We start from the raw sequence: 21,030 nt of genomic DNA, 5'->3' as shown, positions 1-21,030 counted from the left end.
AAAAAAAAAAAAAAAAAAAAAAAAAAAGGAAACAACAGGAAAGGAGCTTCCGTCCAAGATGGAAAGACAACTCAATGAGAATAGGAGAGAATGCCACACACAGCCTGCTCGTGTGTCCATGTTCGACCACAGGGGAAAGGGAGTTATTTCTGGTACAGAGCTCCTTCATCCTTCCAGACAGAAGGTCCTAACAAGGGTAAGTATAGCTGTCCCTTCTATACTAGTGCTCATGATTCAGACTCAGGAATAAATGGATTTGGATAGCAAGGGATACCTACACTGTTAAAAGATTAGATTTGGATATTAAGCAAACTCACACGTACCAAAAAGATTTGGTGGCAGGGACTCACTGCTGAAAGAGAGACTAGGAAAGAATATATATCTTCTCTAAAAGAAAAGCTATCATAAGTATGTTAAGAAATGTATTTCAAAAAATTATAGCTAAGGTGGAAGTAGGGTCAAGAGCATTAGACATGGGATGACAGGGAGCAAAACAAAAGGAACATACCCCAAGTGGTTCGGCCAGATGAACGATGAGCAAAGATTTCACAAGAGATCCAAAGCTACACTAAGGTAGAAAATACAGCAGCAAGAGAAGCCCCCCATGTGTATAAACAGTGGCTAGAAGCTTCCACTAGAAATGCAACAGAAACAGAAAGACTAGAGTCTGAACACCTGGGTTCAAGTCCTCTTTCCACCACCTTTTACTTCACGTATGGTTTCTCTGAGCCTCAGCTAACTTTTCTGCAAAATGGGGATGAGAATACTTTTCTAAAAGAATTACTGTGAAGCTTTACTGAGATTTATTTTACAAACTCTATAAAAGCGTTTTCATAAGGGGCGCCTGGGTGGCGTAGCCGGTTAAGCGTCCGACTTTCGCTTAGGTCATGATCTCGCGGTTCGTGGGTTCGAGCCCCGCATCGGGCTCTGTGCTGACTGCCAGCTCAGAGCCTGGAGCCTATTTCAAAGTCTGTATCTCCCTCTCTCTCTGACCCTCCCCTGCTCACGCTGTCTCTCTCTCTCTCCTAGAAATAAAAATATTTTTTAAAAAAAGCGTTTTCATAAATAAGTTTTATAAAAGTATTTTATAAACTCTAAAACTCTACACAGCTTCTATTATTTAAGTCTTGAAAGTCAAGAAAAAAGAAAGGAGCTATCCTATATAAGCCTGGAAAATGTCAAAGGGATAGAAAAGCACTGGCTCTTGACCCTTGGCTGCACATCAGAATCATCGAGGGAAATTAAAAAAACAAAACAAAACAAAAACAAAAAAACAAACTGGGAACAGCCCAGAGATGTTGATTTAATTATCTACAGTGGGACCTGATCATTGCTAATTTAGTTGAAGTGTGATTTTTTAAAATTCTATTTCTAATGTGAAACCAAGACAGAAAGAACATGGTCACAGTGGAAAAGCCCTGAAGCTTCACTTCCAAAGGCACTAAAATTTATAGGAGGCTCTTTTGTCACAACTATGTTATATCACTTATTACACTATAGCATATTCGTATCACCACAACATATAATCTCCTATCTGCCTCCACCACTAGACAGTGATCAAGAAGGACTTATTCAGTATTATTTCCCCAACATCTAGGAAATTCAATACTTGAAACAAACAGTAATAGTAATGGCAGTTAATAACTGAGTGCTTATAAAGTATCAGACATCATACTAATTGTTTATAGGTGTCATTTCCTATAAAATTAGCCCATCACAATCACCTATTTTGTTAAGTATTATTACCATTATTTATAGACAAAAAAACTTGGGCTCAAAAAGTGAAATAACTTGTCCAAAGTTACACCACTCTTCAACCTCCTCTGATTAAAAACAGCCTTAAAACATTTTTGTCCATAATTCTTCAATAAATGATTTTTTTCCTTATATGACTCAGGATCATACAGGGCTTGATCATTCGGTATGTCATTTCTCAGCGCAGACATAAAACATGTGTTAGAGACTGAACTATAGCTGTACCAAGCCTGAGGCTTCCAGGAGCTTATTTGCTTTTAAATAAATCCTTGTTAATCAGTGTTTGTTTTGTTGTTATTTGCATTTTTCCTAGGACTGAAATATGGCCCAGAAATAAAAATGGAGGTTATCTAATTGAGATGTTATTATTTGAGGAACAAGGAGGAATGTGGACTACGTCAGAAGATCAAGTTGCAGCATGTGAAGAACTATGTCCTGCCTGAGTGTCCCAGGATGCTGGAGAAAGCAAACAAGAGAGAGACAACAATCTGGCTCTGGAGAACTACATCTGTCTCTCATCAAAAAATGTAAAGGGGAGTGCTCGTCACCTTAAAATGCTCAAGCTGTTTTGCTGGTGGTGATGAATTCTGATCCTGTCCATCCTTTCCAGCACACCCCAAGTGGCCAAGCCTAGCCAACTCCAAGGTTAGAGTCCACTCCAGTTGCCAAAATGTGTTTATGTATCTAATCAAGTAACTTAATTAACTCAAGAGTATCTTCTTTTTGGTCTCTTTATCATTATCCAACATATTCTACGATTCTTGCCAGCCACCAAAAAATAATGCCTTTTAAAAAGTTTGTGTGGTTATTGTTTTTGTTTTTTAGAGGAAAGGGGAAATTTTGGCTAACAACACAGTCAAAAAAAGCAAACATCTAGTCCTGATTTACCCAAAAGGCCATCATAAGGGAGTGTAATAGTCTTCAACAGTTAAAAGTCAAACCAGAGATCTTTGGAACCCTCTCTACTTGCTAGATGGGATATTGCTTGATTCATGAATTATTTAATAAGTAATTTATTGATTTATAATAAATTTAAAAATCTTAATTTTTTAAACAGAAAAACAGAAAAACTAGAAAATTCATCTAAATATCTAAGAAACTAGAGGGGCGCCTGGGTGGCTCAATTGGTTAAGTGTCCACCGTTGGCTCAGGTCATGATTTCACAGCTCATGGGTTCAAGCCCCACATCAGGCTCTGTGCTGACAGCTCAGAGCCTGGAGCCTGTTTCAGATTCTGGGTCTCCCTCTCTCTCTGCCCCTCCCCCACTCACGCTCTTTGTCTCTCAAAAATGAATAAATGTTAAAAAAATTTTAACTAAAAAAAATAATAAATACCTAAGAAATTATTATGTGTTTCTACCATGGAACTTTACCAATGTTTTAAGTTTCAGAAATCATGGGGAAATAAGATAGAATACAATTAAGTGGAAAGAAGATGCAAAACTACATTTGAATATGATTTCAAAATTTTAAGATACATTTTCAATATCTTTTTGTCTTTTATCCTTCAAAATACACACCAAAACATTAACAGTCATTACCTCAGAATGGCAACTTTTAGGTGATTTATTCCTTTCTTCTTTATATGTTTCCACATTCCTGATGTTTTCTAAAATGACTTTGCTGGTAACAATGACCAGGTGAAACTTAAGGGGATCTTATGAAAGGACACCCTGGGATTTTGGCCAGGGAACCCAAATCTTCTGCAGAGAAGATGGGGCTCTCAAAACACAAATGCACCTTATTTGTAGTTCAGGCTTTGGCTCCAAATCCCAGTGAATCAGACTGCACTATGCTGAGAATTTCTTTTTTCTCTGCTAGACAGACCTAAGGAGCCTCAAAGCAAAGCTTTCTACCTAGAGTAATCCTAAATCCAAACCCATACCAAGCTTTGGATCTTATCACTGAAGGAAAAAAGTGACAGCAGCTAGCATCACAGAAAATTGGCAGAAAGAGACAGAAAAAAAGTTTACATCTACAGACACCCACCAAGGGTCTTTTTAAGCCACCCTGGCTTGCCAGGTGGGAGGTGAAAACTTAGCCCTAGGAAGAGAAAAAAAAGACCCCAGAGTCAGCTTCCTGATCAAGTGGACAGAAGCAGAGGAGGAACATGGGCTTGGCTTAGAAACTCAGCACATGGCACTGCTCACCAGCACAGAGGCCAAAATTCTTGGCTGAGCGGCACTGCTCTTTGGGGTGGAAGTGAAGTGTCCTATACACCCTTGGAGATGGAATAGGGTGAGAAAGACAAGAAGTAGGGAATGTATAAAGTCAAGCCTTGGAGCACCTGAGTGGCTCAGTAGGTTAAGCATCTGACTTCAGCTCAGGTTATGATCTCACAACTCGTGAGTTTGAGCCCTGCGTCGGGCTCTGTGCTGACAGAGCCTCTTTCCGATTCTGTGTCTCTCTCTCTTTCTCTTCCCTTCTCCCACTCGTGATCTCTCCCTCTCTCAAAAATAAATAAATAAATGAAGTCAGGCCTTGAATTATCCCAACGCTAAGCATGCATATATTTCTTCTATATGCATGTGTGTGTATGTAATTATACACAGAGACAAAACATGCATCCTCTTGATTCTGAATGTATTAGTATCTGATGATAAACAGATCTAAAATATATTTGACCAAAAAGCCAATTTTACAAAGGTATCCAAAATATTCTGGAAATACTCTTGTTTTGAAGCTTATTGTTACTGCATTTTGATAACTGAAACATCAACTAATAGTGACCAAGAAATATCATTCAAAAGCAGATCCAGGAAGTTTCACTACAAATTATGCGTTCATATAGCCATAAACCCAGAATGCCACCAACCCAATAAATCTTAGCTGGCTGAAGATGTTTTCAAGTCATGGGCCTGTCACATCACTTCTCCACACCCAACACTGTGCAGGCCTGAGAGTCAAGCCAGCTTGACTCCTGAGTGGCACACAGGTATGGTCTCCAAACCAATCCTGGCCTCTGCCCATTCTTTCAGTGCTCACCATGAAAATCAGATTGCATAAAAATCAAGAAAGGGGCTCATTCTGCCTTCTAGGCTTTCCCTAGCAAAGTACAATTTAGAACTTTCCCAGTCTCAGCCTGGTCTGGCCCGACCAATTCTAGTTGGTTCAGGCCTTGGTATTCTGACAGTAGAAGCTGAAGCTAAATGGAAGAGCGTGTGAATAAACAGAAAACAAACAAGGAGAAGTCTGTGAAATCAAAACAGGGTAATTCCCTAAGTTATCAAAATGTTGCTATCATAGGTATACTTCCACTTTAAAGAACAGATGAAGCTGTCCTACCTCACTAGTAATCGAAGACATGTAAATTAAAACAATAAAATGCCATTTTCCATTTATCAACTTAAAGATTTCTATTGTGCAACAGTGGAGTACAACACACATTCTTATACACTGCTAATGACACAATCCTATAAAATAAAGTAACAATGTAACTTAAGGACCTTCAAAATAAATAAGCACTGACCCAGGAATTTAACTCTACATATGCTAAAGAAATAACCAAAAGTGGGGCGCCTGGGTGGCTTAGTCGGTTAAGCGACCGACTTTCGCTTAGGTCATGATCTCGTGGTTCGTGGGTTCGAGCCCCACGTCGGGCTCTGTGCTGACAGCTCAGAGCCTGGAGCCTGTTTCAGTCTGTGACTCCCTCTCTCTCTGACCCTCCCCTGCTCATGCTGTCTCTCTCTCTCTCTCTCTCTCTCTCCTAGAAATAAATAAAACATTAAAAAAAAAAGAAATAACCAAAAGTAACTGTAGTTTTCTTACTGATTTTAAGAATTCATATGTTATGAATAATCACCATTTTCTGCTTGTAAAAACAAGTAAAAGATTTATGTAAAAAAAAATTCATCACAACCAGAAACCATCCAAAAATAGGTCATCATACACCTTCATACAATGATCTTGAGTTTTGTGACAAAAATTAATCATAATATAATATGAAATGAAAAATATATGATGTAAAAGTGTATATATAGTTTGATACCAATTATGTTACAACATACCCAGAGGGGAGAAAAAGCAAGAACATAATATACCAAACTTTCACACATTTTCAATTTTCCTCTTCTTTTTTATTTTTACTTTTTAAAATTGTTTAATGTTATTTATTTTTGACAGAGAGAGAGATAGAGTGCGAGCAGGGGAGGGGCAGAGAGAAAGGGAGACACAGAATCGGAAGCAGGCTCCAGGCTCTGAGCTGTCAGCACACAGCCCAATACAGGGCTCTAACTCAGGAACCATGAGATCATGACCTGAGCCAAAATTGGATGCTTAACCAACTGAGCCACCAGGCACCCCTCCTCTTTTTTTTTTTTAAATGTTTATTTATTTATTTATCTTTGAGAGAGAGAGATAGAGAGAGAGAGAGAGAGAGAGAGAGCTCACGAGAGTGCATCCAGGGAAGGGGCAGAGAGAAAGGAAGACAGAATTCCAAGCAGGCTTCAAGCCATCAGCACAAAGCCCAATGCAGTCTTGAAGCCATGAACTGTGCGATCACGACCTGAGCTGAAACTAGAGTCAGATGCTTACCCAACTGAGACACCCAGGTGCCCCTCAATTTTCCTCTTTCAACTTTTACATATTTTCTAAGTTTTCTACAATAACCTGGGTAATAATCTTACCAAAATAGTAAAAGGTAAAAGATTTATACGATCTGAAGAGAAACCAGAGTATATAATCTTACCAAAATAGATTTTATCTCAATGAACTTAAGCAAATGAAACAGACACATATTTAATGCAAATCAAAACCACAATGAGGGTGCCTTGCTGGCTCATTTAGTGGATCACATGACTCTGAACCTCCAGGGTTGTGAGTTCGAGTCCCATGTCAGGGAGAAGAAGGAAGAGGAGGAGAAAAAGAAAGAAAGAAAGAGAGAGAGAGAAAGAAAGAAGTCACTAAAAACAAAACAAAACAAAAAACCACACAATGAGATACCACTTCACACTCACTAGGATTCCTTCTGTTTTTATTTTATTTTTCTTAAGAGGCTCTATGCCCAACATGGGGCTTGAATTCACAACCCTGAGATCAAGAGTCGGATGTTCTACTGATTAAGCCAGCCAGGAGCCCCTAGGATGACTTTAATAAAAGACAGACAATAACAAGTGTCGGCCAGGATGTGGAGAAATTGGAAAATTCATGCACTGCCGGTATGAATGGAAAATGGTGCAGCCACTGTAGAAAAACAGTTGGGCAACTTCTCAAAAAGTTAAACATGGAATCACCATATGACCCAGCAATCCCACTCGCAGGCATAAACCAAAAAAAAAAAAAAAAAAAATGTCCACACAAAAATTTGTGCAGGAGTGTTCACAGCAGCATTACTCATAACAGCCAAAAGCCTATGTCCCAGGTTTGCTCTTACAGGCTGGGCTGGTGGATGTATAAGCCAGCTGGTTGGTTTTACCTGCTAAAATGTTTCCATCACTCAGATGTAAAGCAATCAATGGCTGTCAAACACCATGATCTGTGAAGCTGGTATCATACGGCAATGAAAAGGCAAGTTAAGGAAACTGAGCCTCAGTGACCAGCCCAAGATCTCAGCTGCTCCAGGATTCTCACTGAATTCAAATCTCAATCATTCAGATTTTCCAAAGGGAAGGGGCAGACCTGCCCCCTGGCTGCCCTCACCCTTCTCCTGGCACTATCCTCTGATGCTGACAGCCTGAAGCCTGAGCCAGAATTGGGTATCACCAGGAAGCGGGTGTGGGCAGTTACAACAGCCTAACCAGCTGCCTGGCATCACAACAGAGCCTCAAAGGGTAACGATCAACAACAGGTCTCCAACCTAACCAACACTTCCTTGCCGGATAGATGATAAAAAGCTGCCAATGCTCCTCTCTCTCACCCCACCTGCAGGGAAATGAAACTACTCTCCTCTTTCCTTCCTGTCACTATTAAAATCCTGACATTGACTAGTAGCTATTTCCCAGGATCTACTGCTTTTAAAGGAGTCTGTCTTCTCTTTAAACTCTAAAACAAGGGAGATTTACCAAGCTGCCACTACACTCTTAGAAAGGGACCCTTATTTTAGGATAAAATTAAAGAAAGTTCCAAGTTCATGTATCTTTAGAATTCCTGGGAGCACCTCTGGTCAGGAGCAGTTCTGTTATTCTTCTCCAGCTATAGAGAGCTCTGGACCTCAAAGAAAATGCTAATCCCCTCTATCACAGTTTAAACAAAGCCTTTCCCTGCCTCCCTCATAGCTCAAAGTAAAGCAGATGTAGAAGTTAATTCCCTGCCCATTCATTCACTCATAAAGATGCATACAAGGACAGAACTAGTTACTATGGGAAATTTAGAGAGTCACAAAATTAAAAGTCTGTAGAGATGCCTCTGTTTCTTCTTCTGTAAGACAAAAATATTAATTAGTGTATCTACTTTACACCATTATATGGAATAAATAAAATACTGTGTAGGGCATGTGGTAAACACTCATGTTAGCTATAGGAAAAAGCTATAGGAAAACAATTCTGTATAATGTGCTACCATTTATCTAAATAAGAAAAAATATGAATATACACACAATACACACACGTATACACAGAAAAAAAGCAACAAAAGTTAATTTGCTTATATTAAAAGAATAAATCATAAAATTTAGGGAGAAAGAGACTAGGGCACAGGGATCAAAGACAGAAACCAGGCTTCTTGGGATAGATTTTATGCTGTAAATTTGACTTCAGGCCATGTATTTTATTTTTTACATAATTATGCAACAAAATTAAATTATCAAAAGCAATCCCTCAAAATCAAAAAGAAATAAATGACTGTAAATAAGTATGTAGTTGGTGACAAAGCCACACTGAGAACTATTCCAAGTGACTTTAAAACAGTAATTTGAGGGATGCCTGGGTGGCTCGCTCTGTCAAGTATTCAACTCTTGATTTCAGCTCAGGTCTTGATCTCATGGTTCATGGGTTCGAGCCCCACATTGCGCTCCAGGCTGACTGCAGAGCCTGCTTGGGATTCTCCCCCTCTTTCTCTCAAAATAAATAAACTTAAAAAAAAAAAAAACCCAGTAATTTGATTATACAGATCCAGTAGACCATGTCCTACAGACAAAAAAATTTACCAAAAATAAATCTTATATTTTTCAAGCACATGTACTGCTGGTGGTAGTTTGGTTTATTATCCTGAGACTTTTGAGGATTGTGGATAATGCAAATGAGAAACTGCACAGGCTCTGGGAACAGGGTTTTTGGCATGCGAGAAAGGAGAAACAGATGCAAAATCAAGGAGTTCAAGAAAAACCCCGAAATCCTTAAAGGGAATTATCAATATGAATTTATGATTTATTACATCTTTAAAAGAAATTACATATTTTCTAGCTCTCTCTACCTAGAAGACCTAGAGAAACCACGTGCACTCCTAGGGCCCAGACTGTGACCTCTCAATACCATTTGCCAACAAAAGGCCACCAGGTTCCTTAAAGAAATGACTGATCCCAGATCTGGGGCAGGAAACGTGGTAAGATAAGCCTGGAATATCTTCCCTGAATCTGGTTTGACATCACAGACAATTAATATCATGTCAAAAGGATTCAGAAGCTAACTTCTCCTACTGGCCACAAATGGCACAATTTGAGCATCACTGGGTTAACAACTGTAACTGAAGTACATCACGGATACATTTAAATCCATGAGTTCACATGTTTTTAACAAAAAACTCAGCACATTTGAAAATGATGAAATTATTTTGAAAACCAAAATTAAAGGGGAAAGAACCTACACCATTTATCTTGCCTTTCTTCTCCAAATTTATGTTGGTAACCAAGTAATTGATGGGGGCATGAGTCGCTACAGAAGTGTTCTAGCTAATAAGAAAGAATGTTAAAATTATAACATCACCATTTTTCAACCTTTAATGAACTTATTGATCAAGGAATAATCATCAGTGTCTATTAACATAGTAAAAGACACAATCAGACATTATAAGCTTCCTGATGGAAGTTAACAACACTACCAAAAAAAAAAAAAAGAAGAAGAAAAGAAAAAAAACCCTCAACCCTGAATCTCATTAAGACTCTAAATCTACCATTTTACAGGAAATACAGGAACAGAACATTTTAACTGAAACTACAGGAATACAACAAGCAAAATCAGACTTTAGGAAGCTCTACAACAGTGCTCTTCAAAATGTGATCCAGACAGATGCCTGTCTGTGAACTTTTTGTCACCAGTCCATGACCAGATAAGTACAAAAATTTAGAGGTGGCATTTAGAAAGACTTAGAGCAAATGAACAGCAGTCTTATGTCTGTTGAGTCCAACTTTTTAAAAATAGGACTAGTTTTATGTAAACCTTTTATTTCATTTTTCTGGAAAAGCTTAAATGCCAAGCTAAGAAATGTATACCATATTTTATATATAAAAGATAAAGTAAAAGCAATTTTTGAGAAGAGAAATAATATAATCATAGATAAACTCTAAGATACATCTGGCAGCAATAAAAACCAGCCATTGGAAGAGGCAGAGTTTAGAAACAGGGAAGGGTGCTTAAGTTTTGATATATTTTAACTTTTTATAATAGGTTTGTGTATATTTTATGGTAGGAAATGATAACATACACTAGCATCTATATATATTTTATGCATTCATGACATACCTTCTACTTAATTTTTTCAATATTTCTAGGCTGTGCAGTTCATCTACAAGTTTCTTTTAATTGCCACAAATCTCCAAATTTTTTTCGTGTGTGTGTGTATTTTAATTCAACATATAGGTGGACCTGCAAGTTCAAACCGGTATTGTTCAAGAATCAAACGGACTCTGTAAATGATCTGGTTCCACACAAATAAATGGTATTTTCATTATTATGATTATTATTGTTTCTCAAATCTTTTGAGAATCAGACAACCCTGTCTTGCTTTTAAATATTAGAATACCAAGGGGCACCTGGCTGGCTCAATCAGAAGAGCATGTGACTCCTGATCTCAGGGTCATGAGTTTGAGCCCCATGTCGGGTATAGAGATTATTTTAAACAAACAAACAAACAAAAATAAACTTAGAAAGAAAGATAGAATACCAAGAATTCAAGTCAAAGAACCTCCTGAGCTGGTGATGCACTTACAAAAGTTCTTACAGTAGAAGCAACAAAGGCATTTCCAGACCAATCCCATGAAATCTTCTAATGCCTGAGCTGTTTGTTTGTGGTCACATTGTTTGCTACCATCCAAGCTCAACAACCGGAGGGAAGAAGCAACAGATGTTCAGTGACTGGCCAATTCCTCTAGGAACTGCCACAGTCCATGGCATAAAACAATGATTTCTAAGTGAAGAAAGACCACAGTCAGATGAAAGACAAGATATCTCGATGTGCTCCACTGCAAAAATGTTGTTTGTTAAACATAAAAGGTCATTTGAGGAAGAGCCAGTGAAGGATTAATTAGCAGAGCAAACAAGAGTATTTTTGAGGGAAAAGGCTACAGAGGACAGAACTTTAAATTACCCAACTTTCAATGATTTCTTTTCCACTATTATATATAAAAGGTTTTTTGTGGAAACCATGAGGTCATTGTTTTCCAGAGTCTTTACTATAGGAAACAGCTGTGGGGTACTACACAAACAGAGAACAGTGCCCTATTTAGTAGCCCCTCATTGTCACAAGTGTATAGAGGGGACAGGAAAAATCCATCAAACCACACTCTAAAAAACAAAACAAAAGAAGCAGAGTCAAACTAAAAACTTTAGGCCACACAAAGGAAGACATAAAACAATTAATTTGGAATAAGCCTCTGTAAGTCAGGACAAGCACCTGTGTTATTACATCTGTATCTTGACTTAAGAGCAGCTCCTTTCTACATGGGTCACCAAAAACTCAAATGGTTCACTTTGCACAGTACCTGATATATGATAGACATTCAACAAATGTAACTTAAAAAAAAAAAAAAAAAAGCCTTCCTAGGACTCTTACGTTCAAATACTATATGACCTGTCCAAAACCGAAATTTGCCCACCCACCTCCAGAACTGTTTTCCATTCTGTACTTCCAGTCTTGAACAGTGCCATCCCACAACACCCTGCTTCAGTGCCTCGCAGTTATGTTCGGTTCCTCCTTCTTATTCACTCTTCACACACCCATAAATCTGCCAAACACTGTCAACTCTGCTTCAAATATACATTTTGTATACATACTCTAAAGCCAGAGGAAAGGAACAAAAGGCAAGGAAAAGGAAACTGAATCCACTCCAATCCACTACAGGGTATGTGATACCTCAGATACCACCCCCAAGACTCTGCTTAAACTTGTCCAGTGATAAAAATATGTGAGTGAGACAGCTCACATAATACACAGCTGAATCCAAGTCTACATACCTAGTCCTAAAATGTACCATAGTTCCTGTCTATCAAGACTCCCTTTCTTAAATATCTCATGATCCCCGACCCCATGTTCTATGTAAATGCATGATCTTTTCTGCCCCTTGTGCTCCACAAACCACTTCCCCCACTTCCCCTTTCCAACTGTTCCATTCCTATCAAATAATCTCCATTATTTTCTCTATCCCTCAGTTCTGAAACCTTGGTGTTTACAACTCCATCCCTTGGACTCTCCCTAATACTGTCATGATGTCCTCCAAAAGGTTCCTTGGACTCACCCTTCCCTCAGTTCATACTTATGATTGCCCTCTTCCTGCAATTACTTTCTCCTCTATTGGATTCATTTGTGCTCACCATCAGACCCATTGTTCTAAAGCATCCTTTTCATCAAATTAGTGTCTGCACAGCTCAAGTAGCTTATATTGAAACACTACTGATTGCAGCCTGAAGGCTAAACTGTTATGACCCACTTTCAAGGCCACCCACAATTTGCCCCTTCTCATCTCATTCATCTGCATTTATTTCCCCTTCTCTCCAAATCAGGGGTTCTCAACTGGTGCAATTTTGCCTCCCAGGGGACATTTGGCAATATCTAGAGACATTTTTGATTGTCATGACTGGAGTAGGGGACAGGAACACTGCTAAACATCCTACAATGCCAAGACAGTCCCCGAAAAAAAAAAAAAACTGACTCTGTACAAGAAAATAATTTTAAGTTTAAAAAAATGACAAACAAGGGCAGTCACTAATAAGAGGAAGCACATGTCAGCGGGGGTATAGGCCCTAGATGCACCATGGATGGGTCGGAGAATCTTGTCCTCCGCAACTATTTGCTGGACAATCCAGGAGGTGCAGCAACATTTAAATTCCCTTTGACTCCGTGGCGGCACTTCTAAGACTCAGTCTTTAGAGAAGGATACTTAGTGTATATTGAAGGATTGGCTACAATGATTCAAAACCGTATACAATACAAACACCTACCATTGGGATTCTATACCACTGTCAAAAAGAATGAGATGTGCTTGGAAGTATCAACAGAAAACAAAGGAAGCCATGCGACCCAAGGGTTGGGGGACAGGGGAAAGCGAGTTACAGAACTCTGTGTGAAGCGTGAGCCCATCAATGCAAAAGATGCAGACATGTTTATATATGCATGTAAGTGGTCCTAAAGGATTATTTTTTTTTAATGTTTATTTATTTATTTTGAGAGAGAGAGGCAGAGAGACAGAGCACAAGCCGAGAGAGAGGGAGACACAGAGGCTGAAGCAGGCTCCAGGCTTGGAGCTGTCAGCACAGAGCCTAAGGCGGGGCTTGAACCATCAAACCGGGAGATCATGNACGTTACACATTTCAGCCCACCTCACTCTACCCCTTTATGTTTTATGTTGATAACTGTCATTTCAATGGTTGTAAAAACAAGGCAACAGAGGCGCAGCATTCAGCGTGTGTGTCAGCTACGCAGAGGTGATGAAGACTGAAGTCATAGTTCTGGTTCTGCTCTCTTGTTCTCTAGCCAGCAGGGGAACCTCACTCCCTTCATCCAGAAAGGCTGAGGCCGCTCACATCTCCCCCTATGTCTAAAATTTGATGATTCTGTTACCTCCCTTCTGCTTCAGAGGTGTGGAGCTTCACTACAACAAAAGTGACAGCACCGGACAGAGAAGGGAACTGGTTGGGAAGACACACACTTTCTACTCTATACTCAGCCACAAATCTAAATGTGACCTACACAATTTTTTTCCTACTTTTCAAATGAATTTAAGGGGCACCCTCAAGTCCAAGTACTCCCTGGGAACCACTGTGAAATATACTAAACACCTTCATACAAACCAGGAAAACTTAGATCATAGGTCGGCAGCATAAAATCAAAGCCTCCAACAGGTGTCTATGAAAACATAAGGTATGAAACTGAGCCAGTATAACCCCAATTGCTAGCTTATCTGCTACTATTCATTTATACATATTTATTCCCTTTGTAACCTGAGAACTTGCACTCATAAATAAGCACTGCCAGGCACCACAGTTCAAGGAAAAAAATATGAAAGAGAAATTTCTATTCATCAATTATTTTTTGTTTTATAGCAAATTTAGAAGGACTCCCCACAGTTCTTTTATCAGTAGAGAACTCTGTTCTAGTTGTTTTCTGGCAGCACAGTTTGAAAAGTGCTTCTATAAAACATATCTTTGTTACTTGAAAGATGACCACTCATCTCTTTACTTGCTGCGAAAGGGCACTGAGTACTAGAAATCAGCATGTATGAGAAGCTGGAAGCACGCAAGCTAGCATCCTAGTTAGACAATAAGCTCATTTCCTCTTAAAATGGCATATTGAGCATTCAGGTTTCAGAATGATTTATTTTCTCTCCTTGTTTTACTAAGATAGTGGTCCAAGGATCCTGCCAGTGAAGTCCAAATTTTACTCTAGTGCTGCTGCAAGCACACACACACACACACACACACACACACACACACAGAAGAGAAAACCTAACACGGCAACCATTCAAAAGGCTGGGAAAGTAAGAAAAATGCCCTAAGGAGGCACAAAACATTCCTCCAACAGGGTTTCTCAATCTCAGCCTTACTGACATTTTGGGCTGGATAACCAACCCCTTATTGAGGGGAGCAGAGCCAGCAGCACCCCCACACCAGTGCATCAACCAAGTATATCTCCAGACAAGCCCAAATGTCCCCAGGAATGGAAGGGTTGGGAAGGCACAAGAGCCCTGGTTGAGAACCCTGCTCTAAGAGGAGGAGAAAAACACCTGCTTAAAAGGAGAAAAGGATACACGTGGCAGCCAGGGAAGTTTCTTAAAGCATACAAGGTCAGGGCAATCCATCCATCTCATTTTGTAAAATGAAAGTCCAACCTTAACAACCATCTAGTTCATCCAAAACCAAAACTCTGTTTACCTGGCAAGCTCCTAAACCTCAAATAAATCAATGTGGTTAGGAATCAAGAAAGAGCTTTAACTGGAAAACTTACAAAGAAAATCATTAGTAACCTAAGGAAGTTTTAAGACGATAAAAGCACACTCAAAGTGCTTTTCGAGACCTCAAGGCAAACTCTCAAGACGGCAAATGGGTTTTATCTTCTCTGCCAAAACCAATCAACTGGTAGTGGCTGCCTGAAGCCCAGAATTGGGCAGGATTCTGAGGCGGACTGTGAGCTCAAGGAAAGAGTATCTGCACCGGACACCGATGTCTGCCACATACAGGCAAAGGGCCATGGTAACCGGTATGCCTCGCATCTACCTTCTTGGTGTTCAACTCAACTTTCTTATGATCAAAATAATACCCATCAAATTTGGCTGTAAGAAAACATTTGGGGGGTGGGGAGTAATCCTCCACAGTGTCACCAGGCTTACCTAATTCGGGGGCAGGGGGTGGGGGAAGAGGAGGAGGAGGAGAGTCTGATTCTATCACTTTCCTGATTAAAAATCAGCCCTGGATTCTCAATTTCCAGAGAATAATGTCCAAACCAGCATAGCCTTCAAAAGCCTTTCGTATTCCATTTACAACATACTTCTCCCAGGCTTCTGGCACCCCACTGCTCTTTGTGGTGCAACCAGCCACCAAATGTCTCACTGTTCTCCCAAAACCGCATGCCCTTTCATGCCACCCCCACCCCTTCTCTGTCTGGCTAATTTCTATTCATCCTGCAGAGCACTGCTCTGTAATGCTTTACTTGTTCCCCGGAACATGAGTGCTCTGTGGACCTTCAGCATCAGTATCACCTGGGAGCCTGACAGAAATGCAGACTCTCAGGTCCCACCCCAGCTCCACCAAATCCAAATCAGCTTCGTAACAAGATGCCTACATGAATTACGCACACATTTAAGTATAAGAAGTGATGCTTTGGGGAACGTACCAGGTCTCACTTTGCAGGCAGGTACAGTGTCTTTCCATAATAAAAGTGCCTCACACTTTGGTGGGCTGCCTCTGAGGCAAACTCCTCCTTTACTCATCTTCTCTCTTAAGCCAAGAAAACCCAATACCCACCTTCCAGCCTCCATGGCAGCCAGAGGTGGCCAAATGACACGGCTGTAAGTCAATAAGATGTCAGCAAAAGCCTGCTGAGGGGTGCTTCTGGAAGAACTTACTTTCCCAGTGACTTCCTACCTTGACAAACATTAAGGATAAAAAGCCAAAGGGACAAAATAGCCCAGGACAACAGAGTGAAAACACAGAAATAGTCCAAATCCCTGTTGAGCCCTTCGCCCTTCAAGCCATCGTACATTAGAACATCTACCTCCAGATGTACTGTGTGAGCTATTTCAACATCTTTATTGCTTAAGACATCATCATTGGGACTTCCTCTTTCTTGTGCTGAATGCATTCCTAATTGATTGAGTAAACCCTTAATAAATGGGAAAAGAATGAACGAATGAATGAATGCAACGTGAAATCTACTAAGGGCTCAGAAGCCTTTTTTTTTAAATAGGGCCTCTAAGAATCTGTTCAACTTTGCCAAAGCATGCTTAAAAATCAGCCTCTGCGTTTCTAGAATTATTGACCCATTTCTGTTCACAGCTTTTTAATGGATTAAAAAAAAGAAGACAACCTTTTAACAAGCAATGGAAATGTTCACATACAAAAATGCTGTAAGAATTGATTTTTATATTTTGAAAAGAGTAGAAAACCAAATTTAAAACACTGGGTTCTGACCTTGAAAAGTTTGCAACTTGCTGTGGCTACCGACAGGCAACTATAAGCAAAGAGAAAAAAAGAGAAGAAAAAAGACTTACAGTAGCTGGTTGATTGCTATTCTCTCCTACTTTTTTACTTTGAGATCTCTGACACCGATCTCATTTTTTTCCAGTCCCTATCCCAGTCAAGTATTTCCATTCATATTTTCAAGATCAAACAGCAATCATTTTTTCTTTCTAAGAAAAACAGAGGGCACCTGGGTGGCTCAGTTGGTTAGGTGTCCGACTTCGGCTCAGGTCATGATCTCACAGTTCGTGGGTTCAAGCCCCGCGTTGGGCTCTGTGCTGACAGCTAGCTCAGAGCCTGGAGCCTGCTTCGGATTCTGTGTCTCCCTCTCTCTCTCTGACCTTCCCCTGCTCACACACACACACTCTCTCTCTCAGAAATAAATAAAACATTAAAAAAAATTTTTTTTTAAAGAAAAACAGAACAGGGACACCTGGGTGGCTCAGTCAGTTGAGCGTCTAACTTCAGCTCAGGTCATGATCTCACAGTTTGTGAGTTCAAGCCCCACATCAGGCTTGCTGCTATCAGCACGGAACCCACTTCACATCCTCTGTCTCCCTCTGTCTGTCCCTGCCCCGCTCACTCATGCTCTCTCTCTCTTTCAAAAATAAACATTTTAAAAAAAGAAAAAAGAACATAAATATAAATAACATGTATTAAAAGGGGAGGGGTATGCTATGGCAGTATTGTTCCTCCACAAAGTAGGTCCTCAATCAAGTGCTGAATCCTCAGATTACTATTTTATACTTTAACCAAATCATTTATTTTTACTTAAATAAATTTTAGGAAGACACTTCACAGCACCAATGGAAAACCACTACCATTTGCCACAAATAGAAGACAAATGTAAAAACAAACACAATGAAAACATAACCTTATTAAACCCTAGCTGCTGCTGCCTGCCAAGGCCTCTAAACTTAGAGCTCGTTCTGTTAAATATAAATAAATAAAAAAGGCAGGGGAGTGAGCATGAGGTGTTGAAGTCAGGCTACCACCAAGCTGAGACCTTCTCTTGGGCATAATAAGGACAGACAGAATGGAAAAGGAATTAACTCTCTGTGATTTCATTCTATTTAATTACCATATCCATGTCCCACGTCCAAGTATCCCTCACACAATCTCAAATCATCTTCCCCTCTTTTTCACTCAAAACAAGGGCCCATTTCCTTAGTACAGCCTTCATGGCCCTACACAACCACCACTCAGCTCTCAACGGAGCTCACTACCCCTCCAGCCCCACCAGCAGTCGGCCACAGGGACCCCAGGGCCGTATCTAGCCCACTGCTGGTTTCGTATGGCCTGTGAGCTAAGAACAGTTTGTAGAGCTAAATATTTGTGATCAATTTGATGACAGGGAACATTAATTTTGAACTCCAATTAAGGTAAACATTCCTCTCATTAGTAGACCTGTATTACAAAATATGGTATTCACTCCCAATATTTTTATTCCGGTCAATGAAAACTTTGTGAAAATTTTTCTTGTTTTCTTTTAGTACCTACATAAGAGCCTCGATTTTGCATCTTGACCATTTACTACATGGCCCTTGATGGAAAGAGTTTGCTGATCCCAGAGCTACACTTCCTCAAGTGCACCAAGCTCTCAGGCGATCACACTTTCTCTATGCTCGGGAAGCAGTTCCCCCTGAGCTCCTCAAGGCTGGCTCTCCCTGGTTACTCAAGTCCCAGTACAAGCGTCACCTCCTCCAAGAGCGTCACCCTAACCCTGCCCCCTCCCCATTTCAAGTAGCCTGCCAGCACATGAATCACATCACCAAGTTTTACTTCCTTCAAACCGCTCTGTGATAGGACCGGCTTACCTTATTGAAGTCTGTAATGATAAAAATAAACGCAGCAGATACGCACGGTACTATGCACAATGGAAGCGATTTACATACCAGGTTCAACCCTATAGAAGTGCCAATCAGTAAGTCAAAAAACGGTCAAAAATGCGTAATTTCATAGGGTTCAACCCAACATATCAACCTGTCTGCAGCTCACAACCACCTATGAGGTAGGTACCAGATGAGGAGGCTGGCACAGAGAGGTTGAGAAACTTGCCTGAGGCCACGATGCTAATAAGTGGCAGAGCGAGGATTTGAACCCAGGCTCACACTCCCACCCCCAAGAATGTAAGTTCCATGAAGGCAGGCGGTCTTGCTCATTGCCATGTCCCTCCAGTGCCCATCACAGGGCCAGGCACGTAGTAAACCCTTAAGAATGACTGGGTGAGTCTCCCTTACAAACAGTGGCATCGGCCCTAGACTTGGGGCCCACACCTCTTTAGACCAGTGCGCTGGTTGGCCCGCCGCGCCGCCAGGAAAGGAGGAGTGGAAGAGCCGGGTGCCCCAGGGACGCGGGGTGCAGGGCCCCCCTGGGGGTGGGGACGCGGCGGGGCTCACCTTGAAGTCGCGGCTGTGCTGCGGGGTGTACTCCAGGGTCCAGAGGGCCCGCACCAGGTGCGCCAGCTGCTCGGTGACCTCGCCCTGGCCCTGCGCGCCGCGGCCCACGGGCTGCTCGGGGTCAGGCGAGGGCTCGGGCCGCCCCGCCCGGTACTGGCCGAGCGCCAGGTACTCGGCGAAGAGCTCGGTGTTGCTGAGACACTGCAGCGTGGCGTTCATGAAGCACGTGTTGCCGTGGTTNGTGACCCGCCTCCCGGCGCCGCCCGCCCGGCGCTGAAGCCGGCGCTGCTCCCATGTTTACTGTGGGAATGGAGGTGCCCCTCCAGCCAGACGAGATGACTCCCGGCTCCGGGGCGGTTCCGCTCTGTGAAGTCCGAGAGAGGCCATGTCTAATGTGGGCACGGTCCCAGCGAGGTGGACAGCGCTGGGCTCGCGCCCGGGGATGGACCCCAGGGGCGGGTCTAGGTCTTCTGATCTGATGGCGGAGGCCTTGAGAAAGTGCGGAGATCAGGTTGCCGCCCCTTACCAGACAGTGGAAGGAGTGACGGACATGGCCCTGAACAGTCCTGAGCAAACCAGCCCTGCCCGGCTCCCGAGGGACCCGGACCGCCTGCGTGCCTACTCGAACGCCATCACCGAGTCTGGCACGCCCCAACAGGCTTGTCTTCCAGGTGGCACGTTGTGGTCGCAGTGAAACTGTATACTCAGAATTACCTTCCTTTGCAGACCTGCCTTTAAAACCCCGCTGAGCTCTACCTTCATTCATTCACTCAACATACACCAGACACTGTAAGCGCTGGGAATATGACAAAGTATGACATTAACACAGTTTCTGCCTGCCCTCTTGCACTTTCCACTCACAGATGCTGATAGTAGCTGCTATGTTTCAAGCATTGTGTTAAGCATGCAGTATTTCCTTTAATTTTCATTTCAACGTCTTTGAGATTGGTACTATGTTATCCATTTCAAACCCAAGCTTGTTTCAAAGCCTCTAGACTTGACCTCTAAACAAAAGTTCACAGGCCCACACATAATCATAGGGACTAAGATGGGTTATAGCAAAGAATCTTGGTGTTTCAATCATCATATCGACCAATTAACAATACTTCAAGTGACTTGGCTCTCAGTGTTGGGGAAAATATAAGGAATGGTGGGGACTCTGACCAACTACAAGTCGACATATTTCAAGGAGGGTGGCTGCTGCTCTAACCTTTAGCCTGAGTCCTGTTTACTACATAAGAGAGAAATCAGGGAAGGGAGAGCCCTTCTCCTTTTGAAAACATAAATCCCACCTTATACCACATTTCCGAGTAAATGGCTTTTGCCAGAGCATCCCACACCAAGTAAACAGGGACTTTATGGTGACACCCCCCAGGGTGCTCTGCACTAGCCTCCAGATCACATACATTCCCACCTCTTACTCAAATATCCATTCTTCACCACATCCGGAGCTCGTCTGAACACCAGGAAAAAAGCAATCTGATCATTCATGCTGAAGTTTGAATGCAATGGCCCTTGACCTTTGCAGATGTGTTTGAGTTTCTTTCAAATATGCAACTCATGGGTGAGGCAGGGACAAAAGGAAAGAATACCTTTTAGTGGAATTTCAAGCAGTTGGACAACACTTTATCACAATACCCAGCCAATGTGTTATAAGTTAGTTTCCTTGCTTGCTAGCTTGTTTTTAGCAGTAGGAAGGGTCTTAGAGCTATGGTCTCCCTAAGTGTCAAACTGACTTAGAAGTTAGCCCTCAATTAGTTTTCTCATGCTGCCTCTATTTTTTTTTAATAGCACTTCTCCATTTCGGACTTAGATGTTCATAGCACCATCCTGCATGCT

At 41.4% G+C, this 21,030-nt stretch overlaps 1 protein-coding gene and 1 long non-coding RNA gene across 2 annotated transcripts in view; one reads left to right on the top strand and one right to left on the bottom strand.

Annotated features, from left to right (window-relative positions):
- The window catches only part of USP31 (ubiquitin specific peptidase 31), a 63,500-nt gene extending 43,922 nt beyond the window's left edge, over positions 1-19,578 (bottom strand). The window contains exons 1-2 of the mRNA XM_077760562.1: positions 19,519-19,578; positions 19,192-19,476 (exon numbers count right to left, since the gene is read on the bottom strand). Coding sequence (XP_077616688.1) covers positions 19,192-19,476; positions 19,519-19,578 — 345 coding nt within the window. The remainder of the gene's footprint in view (positions 1-19,191; positions 19,477-19,518) is intronic.
- Positions 71-2,552, top strand: LOC144228609 (uncharacterized). Its single transcript, XR_013334231.1, has 2 exons — positions 71-196; positions 2,069-2,552. It is a non-coding gene; the product is annotated as an uncharacterized LOC144228609 (long non-coding RNA).
- Positions 19,579-21,030: the final 1,452 nt, after the last annotated feature.

Source organism: Crocuta crocuta, unplaced genomic scaffold (assembly GCF_008692635.1).
Source record: "Crocuta crocuta isolate KB4526 unplaced genomic scaffold, BGI_CrCroc_1.0 scaffold73, whole genome shotgun sequence".
Taxonomy (NCBI): Eukaryota; Metazoa; Chordata; class Mammalia; order Carnivora; family Hyaenidae; genus Crocuta; species Crocuta crocuta.
This window is presented reverse-complemented; position numbering and strand designations above follow the sequence as displayed.